Genomic DNA, 9,009 nt, shown 5'->3' on the forward strand with positions numbered 1-9,009 from the left:
GACAAAACGAGACCAGTGGTTTGGTGCAAAGAAAACCAATGTTTTATTGAAATAAAGAATAAATTGCTATACAGTGAAATAAAGAATAAATTACTACACAGTGAAATAAAGAATAAATTGCTATACAGTGAAAATAATTATGAATACAGCACACCTTTACTTAACATGGGAGGAGAAAAGACGGACACATCGAGGGAAAATTGACTAAAAATGACAATTTAACAAAATTCCCCTTTAGTTCCCACCCCTTATACCTATCTAGGTTGCCTTGTAATGGGCCAGAAAGTTTATGCTCACCAGTCTACGATGTTGAAATGCCTGCTCCGTGCCCTGCAGTCTGCCTTGGATTTTTCACCACCCGAAGTAGAGATACCCCAGTGATTCAAAAGTAACTGCGGGTATTCCACTTCTTTGGGCGGGCTGTGACGTTCCTCTTGAAGGCAGGGCACCGGAGGCGAGGTGGTAGAGAGAGAGAGAATGGCTTCCTGAGGGGTTACCTTTATACCCCATTGGGAGCCCTTATCTTCGCGCCCACATCTGGACGTATCTGGGTTACACAAAAGGGACCGATCTGTCCCCATTGACCGTAATGGGTTTGAATGCGTTTCCCATTCGTTTAACTGGTTTGTGAATGGAGCTGTCCCAGTTTTGAAATGTCCCGCTGGTTTCTTGAGTGCTGGGTAAACAATCCTTAAGTGCTCGTGTAAACAATCCTTTGTTCTGTGGTCACAGCCTAACTGCAACTAGATTGACAGCAATCACTTAAGCCCTTGAGTCAACACTGCTGAGGGCTTGTGCAAACAGAGTCCTTTGTTCCGTGTTGAAACTTCCTAACCGCAGTTGATTGACAGCTTCAAGTACATAAGTACTCAGAAGCTGGTATTTTTTTCAATTCTTACATCAGCCAGTGCTGGGAGATTCTCCTTTCATATTCATACAGGCTGTCTTTCTCTTTTGCCACAGGGCCAGCTACAGCCATCTTTGATGTCCTGGGTTTTTAAAGTACATTCCAACCAGGTTTTCTTTAATCAAATAAACTTCGGGGGCTGCCGAAATTTCGTGAACCTTACATGTTGAGCTAGCAGAAAAAAGAATGATAATGACCCACAGTTGTCCTCTCTGAGATTCATGGGTCCTGTTCTGCTATGCCCTTCAAGGAGCCACTGGTCTGTCAGAGAAATCTGTGCTACTTTGCCCGTTCTCTTGACTGCAGTGCTGTTGCTATTGTTAATTAGGTCCCTCCTTTGCTCCTTTCATCTTTCACTGGAGCATGCCTGACCAGGACAGATCAAATTACAAGTCAAGACCAACAAAAGCCGCACCTGCCTGAGGTACACTGTGAAGCGTGGGAACAGGCTGGATAGTGAAATAATTCATAGCTACCCACTGCAACATACAGGTCTGCCAGCTGGTCGTTCCCATGGAGACCACTTTACCACAGTGTTGGCTATGGGTATTAATTATACACATGGACTTGCGAAGCGATGAAAGTTCTAGGATAATTATAGCTAAGCAAATGTTACAACAATATATTGGTTTACTGAAGCAAGTCTTAATCTGTTTTTACAAATGAAACTAGAGAGCGGACGAGTGCTACTTACTGAGTGATCCCGTCAGAAGTAAATATAATAATTAACTTACACACAGACCATTATTCGAACAGCACTGTAAATATATATCTCTGTGCAATCATAATACAGTATGGTATCTTATGAGTGAGGATATTGACATATTAAAAAGGAATTACAGGCCACGATTAGAAAAGTACACACTATGTGATACCATAATGTTTAACAAACATAGAGACAGGAGTAGGCCATTTAGCCCCAGGAGCCTGTTACTCTATCCAATGAGATCATGGATGATCTGTACCTCAACTCCATTTACTCAGTGTCAGCTGTGGCACACTTGCCTTCTGAGTCAGAAGGTTGTCAGTTCAAGTCCCACTGCAGGGGCTTGAGCACATAAATCTAGGCTGATACTCCAGTGCAATGCTGAGGGAGTGCTGCACTGTCGGAGGTGCCGTCTTTCAGATGAGACATTAAACCAAGGCCCCTGTCTGCTCTCTCAAGTGGACATAAAAGATCCATGGCACTATTTCAAAGAAGAGCAGGGAGTTATCCCCAGTGTCCTGGCCAATATTTATCCCTCAATCAACGTAACAAAAAGCAGATGATCTAGCCATTATCACATTGCTGTTTGTGGGAGCTTGCTGTGCGCAAATTGGCTGCCATGTTTCCCACATTACAACAGCGACTACACTTTAAAAGTACTTCATTGGCTGTAAAGCGCTTTGAGACGTCTGGTGGTCGTTGCTATATAAATGCAAGTCTTTATTTTACCCACCTTTGCTCTACATCGCTTGATACCCTTACCTAACAAAAATCTAGCAATCTGAGTCTTGAAAATTTCAATTGACCCTCAACATCCATAGCCTTATGGGGGAGAGAATTCCTTGGGCTGGATTATCATTGAGGAGGCAGGTAGGAGGCAGGACTACAACTTTCGGGGTTGTAGTCCCACCTCCATTGAGTTCTAGCCAACCCACGTGATTTAGGCTTGATTGACCTTGTTGAGCCCACCCAGCGGGCTCAGCAGGCCAATTAAGGGCCACCCGGCAACAGGTGACATCACAGATTGAAATTTCATCTGTCAAGACTTTTTGACAGATGAAATATCAGCATTTCACAGCTGTTTGAAGCTGTCAAACACTGATAATCTGTACTCCAGGTTAATTCCTTCCTCTCAGGATGATTTAGAGATCTCCCTGGAACAGTAAGCAGAGGCAGCAGATTTTGACAGCTGGCAGCCATTCTGCTTTCTGTGCCGCTGAGATGAGGGACTCCCGAGACCTGAAGGAAGGAAGGCTGTAAAGGTAAGTAAAGGTTAGTAGAACTTCTTTAAACCCTTTACAGAGACCAAACACACTTACCTCTGCACTCATGTACCCATCACTCACCTGAACACCGGACATCTCGACCCCTCCAAGCCCTTCATCCCGACGGCCCGCCTCGCTAACTTGGCGTAGTATGGAGCCATCGGGAATCCCACATTTCAACAATGAGAATAGAGTAGGCTAAAAACTGCCTGTTAACTACCTGTTAACAGGCAGTTAATTGGCACTAATCTCCTTCCCGCCTCGGGGAGGCGGGACCCAGTGCGGGGCGGGTACCTGCCTCCTTTGAAACTGGCATGCAGGCGGGTTGGGGGCGGGATGGGTCGGGACCCCCTATTTTGGGATTTTAAACCCCCACACGCCTCCAATCCCGACTCCACGGCCCAATGAAAATCCAGCCCCTTATTTCCACTACTCATTGTGTGAACAAGTACATCCTGATTTTATTCCTAGATGGCCTAGTTCTAATTTTAAGATGTTCTTGTTCCAGACTCCCCCACTAGAGGAAATAATTTCTCTGTCTCTACCCTATCAAATCCCTTTATCACTTTAAAGACCTCGATCAGATCACCGTCTCAACCTTTTACACTCAGAGGCGTAGAAGCCAAGTTTTGCAACTTGGCCTCGTAATATAACCCTTTAAGCTACTTAGAAGTATTTGTCTTAAGAGAAGACTAGAAGGACACTCTGATAGGGTTAGATGAAGTAAGGTGGGAGGAGGCATGTGGGGAGCACTGACCAATTTCTGCATTGTAAATGCGATGAAATTCTATATAAGACCGATGTTGTGAGGTCCCATGCTACACTCCTGTTGAGAAATGCCAGTCGCGGGTTTGATGCACTGAAGAGACTGAGGTGAAGGCCCTCTCAGTGGGGAAGGCCAGTGCGTCCAATGAAGTTACGATGGCGCAGAGGCAGAAAGGGACAGGAAATTCAGGGCCTGTGTGATTTTGAAATGAAGTCGGATTTAGGATTCTGAGGAAGAGTTTCAATCCTGGCACTAACATAGGTCATCTTGATGAGCACAATTCGTTTGTAAATGAAAAAGTGATTTGATCTCTATATCATCTTCAATTCTGATGTTTCTTAATTTCTAAGTTTAAACTGAATGTGAGCTGTCAGACTCAATCATAGTTCGGCCATGAAAGTGGTTATTATTGTTCCTTATTTTATCTTCACAGGGATTTCATGCCGTGGGGAACTTCAAGGCATCGGAGGATGCTTCTCTCACGAAACCTCCTCCTAAGGGTGGGCTCAGGCCCCTGACACATCTACGCCACGACTCCGTCTATCAGCAAAGTAAATCACTTAGTACGGATGAACTGAACCCGCAGCCGAGGCTCGATGGCCTTGATCACCACCTGGCGCAACGAGAGAAAAATTCCCTGAACAGTCTGAAGCGCGCGAGTGTCGATGTGGAGCTCCTGGCACCACGCAGCCCAATGGGCAAGGAAAACATGGTGACCTTCAGCAACACCCTGCCCCGTGTCAACACACCAAATCTGGATGAGGCCGCCCGCCGTCACATGACTATCCACGTCTCGATGGACGCCTCTCGGTCCAAGCAGCTCATTTCCCAGTGGAAGCAGAAGTCAATCGATGGCATGTCTTTGGATCACGACCCGTCCATAAGCCAATCACAGCCCCAAATGAGGACAGCTTTGGAGTTGAGAGGTGCAGGGTTCGACCAAGATGAGCCAATGCCATCATCCCTGTATCCTACAGTGCAGGCCAGAAACTCAGAGAGAGGGAGCGGCGCACGGGTACTGATCCAGTCAAGGCCTGGGGCCTCACAGCTGGTACATATCCCTGAAGAGACCCAAGGAAATGTCAGCACCTCCCCCAAGAGTAACTCAGCTCGGGCAAAGTGGATGCTCATGGCAGAGAAGGGAGGAGTCCCACGACCCAACAACCAACCACGCATCATGCAAGTCATTGCCATGTCGAAGCAGCAAGGCATGATAACGGTAACGCCGAAACACTCGGAGGGCTCAAGCAGCTCCGATTCCTCACACTACAAATCTCCTTCTGAGCGTGACTCCTCCAGTATTGTCACAGTCGATGCCCATGGGTCTCATCCAATCGTGCACGTCTCTTCCGGAAATGGCGGCATGGGACCCTGGGAATGGAAATCTCCTCAGGGCAGCATGGACGTTCACGAGGCCTACGAGCTGAACGATCTGAACAGGGACTACCGAAGCTATAGGTCGGCCAAAAACAGTGGCATCTCTCCTGGTTCATCTGCCAGTGACCTTGAACAAGAAGATACTCGCTTCTGCAGCATCGCCACAATCAACGTCGCCGGGGCTGAGAGGAGTGAAACCAATTCAGACACACTGACCATTGCCTCTAGCCGGGACTCAACACTCAGGAGAAAGCCCAACACCATATTTCTAGGTGAGCGGGAATCCAGCACAGATAGTGACCAGGATGCTTACTTCAAGAAACTTCAAGCCAACAGGAGATTCAAAGACTGAACAGGCCCCTTAAAATGCAGTGACATCTCTCGTTAGTATCCTATTGAAGTATTCAGAGTACCAATTCTCTACAATGCTTAACTGTTGAGAACTGGTTATCCCTGCAATGCATTTATTCCCACATTGAACAAACCGGGAGCAAGAAAACAGTTGCCATGGAGATCTCTGCTGTCAGACTTTTCCAGTTTATAATTCATACCCTTTCTTCAAAACTGATTTCATTGCAGTTTGATACTTTCCCTTGAATAGAAGGACAAACCAAAAGCTGGGAGTAGAGATCTAGGTCTAAAGATCCAACATTCTTAGAAGACCCTTCATGAGATATTGGTCAGACATTGTTAAGAAAGAAGAAAGAAAGACTTGCATTTCTACAGCACCTTTCACGACCTCAGGACGTCCCAAAGCGCTTCACAGCCAATTAATTACTTGAGGCCAGGATGTTATGGGCCCTTTTAACTCGCATGTTACTTGTGTTCTTATCTACTTCAGGCTTTTGCAGTTGTAGTCTTGTATTTAAGTTGTGGTTTTAAATTAGTAATGGTTAAAGAAACAAGAAATGAGACTTGTGTCGTTTGTAGTTCATCCAATGGTGTAATCCGTTACATGGTAGCTATTTAATATGCTGGTCAGCATTCTGTGCCAAGCACAGTACTTTGTAGAAGACACATGGACAGTAATGATTGGTACACCTGTGCCAAACAATAGCCAACCTTTGCAAAACAAGTGTTGGCATGAACTTGCGGACAGTCTCATTGTGTAAGAGATACTTGGGTGCTAAAATCTTCTGATAGATGTCGTTATTGATTGTAAATTGGCAAGCAAAGTGATCTCACCATTTAACTTGCTATAACAAGGCAACAATCTTCAAATAAGAACAACTGAACAAAAGCAAAATGCTGCCGATGCTGGAACTCTGAAATGAAAACAGAAGATGCTGGAAAATGCTCAGCAGGTCAGGCAGCATCTGTGGAGAGAGAAACAGAGTTAGCGTTTCAGGTTGTTTCAACTCTGAAGTTCTGATGACTTGCAACGTTAACTCTGTTTCTCGCTCCACAGATGCTGCCTGACCTGCTGAGCAATGTTCCCTCGAATTTTGTTTGTGCGCGGTCCCTTTGAATTTGCTGCACAGCTGCGCACCTTAGGGGAATATTGCTTCTGAGTGTTCCCAGCATTTTCTGTGTTTCTTATTTAATAACAATTGTGAATTAATCCCAACATAGGATCACTATGATATGGAGAATTATGGTACACCTGAAGTAGATCTACTGCAAAACAGACTATTAGGTCTTTATGTAGGACAGGTATTATCCAGTTTTGAAATGCAAGCAATATATAGGAATGCAATATATTAATTAGCTATTGGAGTCCATATTAATACCTGCACCAACTGGGATGTGGATGACAAATGCTGCTGTCTGTAGTGTATTTCCCTTTGGTAGGTTAAGTATGAAGTTTGCACATCATAATTTAATGGCCCCATATTTGCCAAGCCTCTTCCCAAGGCCAGCACTGTAACTTGTTATCACATGTCTGATTGAATCTAACCAATTCTCAGCCACTTGCTGAAGATCAGTCCAATCCATTGGTGTCGTACCCACCTCCTGCTGCCCAGATTCACACTGGTGTCAGAACTGTACCTAGGAGCATAGAAATAGGAGTAGGCCATTCAGCCCCTCAAGCCTATTCTGCCAAGTGACACCCATTGTACTCTCCTTTTGTTGAAGAATGGGAGGGGTGGAAAACAAGGATTCAGTCACATGGAAGACAGATGAATGAGGGAAGAGCAGCAACTAGCTGTTCACCTCTTCAGGACTGCAGTGGCAGTTTTGCACAGAATTAAGACAATGTTTTTGTTTCTTCCAGCTAAAGTCTCAGTTACAATACTGTTTTGTGGCGTTGCGATTTCCTGTGAACCTCTTGCTGATCAGGATTAGAAATGTATAGAGAGTCATTTTTATGAATGTCACTGGCTTGTTCTGAAAGCTACACAGAATGTTTACTTGATATTTAATCTGAAAATAATAGCCGACCTGCTTGATGTTTAGTGATGTGCGTTAATGCTGCACAGGATGACTGGTGAGTTTGTTTTAAACGTTAGTCAGTAAAGCCAGCTCACTCGAAGCTGTAGTCAACCCTTGGACTTCTAGAAGGAGTTGTGCATCACAGCAGCTATGGTTGGGGGGGGGGGGGTGGAGTTGTGATTCAACATTGGTTAAGGCCACCCAAGATGGGTGGTGAGTTCATCAGTCTGAGCCATGCTGAATGGAGATGGAACATTCCAACTTACCTGGAAATGACAAGCCGATGGACTGTCCATCAGTAAAAATGGCCACAGTCGTTTGGGCACGTGACACCACCAGATGAAGAAGAGACAATAAAGGGGTGAATTGGGTTAAAGTTAACTCCGTGATATTGGGAATCTGAAAGCCCATGTGCCAGATGAGTACAGCTGAACACTGACAAACTCGTGGAAACCCAACATTTGAAAAGTTAGTTGTGTGTAAATAGACCTTTACTAACAGAGTGGAGAATGCTTCCAAACAGCACTTCTCCCAGTGGCTGTCAGAATGATTACTGTTTATAGAGTAACTTTGTGATGAATTGTGAGGAATAAGGTGCCTGATTTAGTGAATCTAACTGTTGTGGTGAGCTAGTGATTTTAACAGTAGGTCCTGATGTACTGAAGTATTTTGTACTTGGAAGGTGCCATTTGGACAGAAACAAACTTTAGAATTAATGGTGAATTCAATAAACGTTTAAAAAAAGCTGTGTGCATTAACTGGGGCTCCTCTGTTTCTGAGGCGCAGCAGTGTGTCACTTCCTTTTAAGTGTTGTTACATATCCCTGATTTCCATCATTCCACCATTGGCGGCCGTGCCTTCAGCTGCCTGGGCCCTAAGCTCTGGAATTCCCTGCCTAAACCTCTCCGCCTCTCTACCTCACTCTCCTCCTTTAAGATGCTCCTTAAAACCTACCTCTTTGACCAAGATTTCAGTCACCTGTCCTAATATCTCCTTGTGTGGCTCGGTGTCAGGTTTTGTTTGATAATCGCTCCTGTGCAGCGCCTTGGGACGTTTTACTATGTTTAAAGGCGCTATAAAAATGCAAGTTGCTATAGTTGTGCAAATCACAGCAGAAGGGTGGGCTGTTTTCAGACAAATGTAGTCATTGAAGTGATGGATGACAGAGTTGGAGAACGGAAGCTGTTTCTACTCTGTACCCAATGAGACGTGCCAAGCACTAACACGTCATGTGCAGCATATGCCAAACAGATTTTGCTTCTCCGTTGCTATGGCAACATAAGGAAGTTCGCTCAGTGAACTACCTCCCCCACCCCCATCCCCCCTCCCCCCTGGGCCTCAATGTAAACAAGGTAACACTGCCAATATTTTCATTATTCACATTTTTTCAGGTGTGAAACTAGTCTTGAACCAAGAATCCAATCTATGGCTCAAAGCCTTTTAAATTTATTGAGCAGATCATATGACATAGTTCACCTATTAAAAGAAAGACTTGCATTTATACGCCACCTTTCACAACCTCAGGATGTCCCAAAGCGATTTTCAGCCAATTAATTACTTCTTGAAGTGTAGCCGCTGTTGCAATGTAGGAAAACTTGCAGCCAATTTTGCGTAC

General features: G+C 44.9%; 1 protein-coding gene across 1 annotated transcript in view; it reads left to right on the top strand.

Annotated features, from left to right (window-relative positions):
- Positions 1-8,128, top strand: part of plppr3a (phospholipid phosphatase related 3a) — a 389,194-nt gene extending 381,066 nt beyond the window's left edge. The window contains exon 8 of the mRNA XM_086004973.1: positions 4,078-8,128. Within this exon, the coding sequence (XP_085861099.1) occupies positions 4,078-5,373 (1,296 nt within the window). The 3' untranslated portion in view covers positions 5,374-8,128. The remainder of the gene's footprint in view (positions 1-4,077) is intronic.
- The last annotated feature ends 881 nt before the right edge of the window (positions 8,129-9,009 follow it).

Source organism: Somniosus microcephalus, chromosome 13 (genome assembly GCF_052327205.1).
Source record: "Somniosus microcephalus isolate GS21.2 chromosome 13, FLI_Smic_1.0, whole genome shotgun sequence".
NCBI lineage: Eukaryota > Metazoa > Chordata > Chondrichthyes > Squaliformes > Somniosidae > Somniosus > Somniosus microcephalus.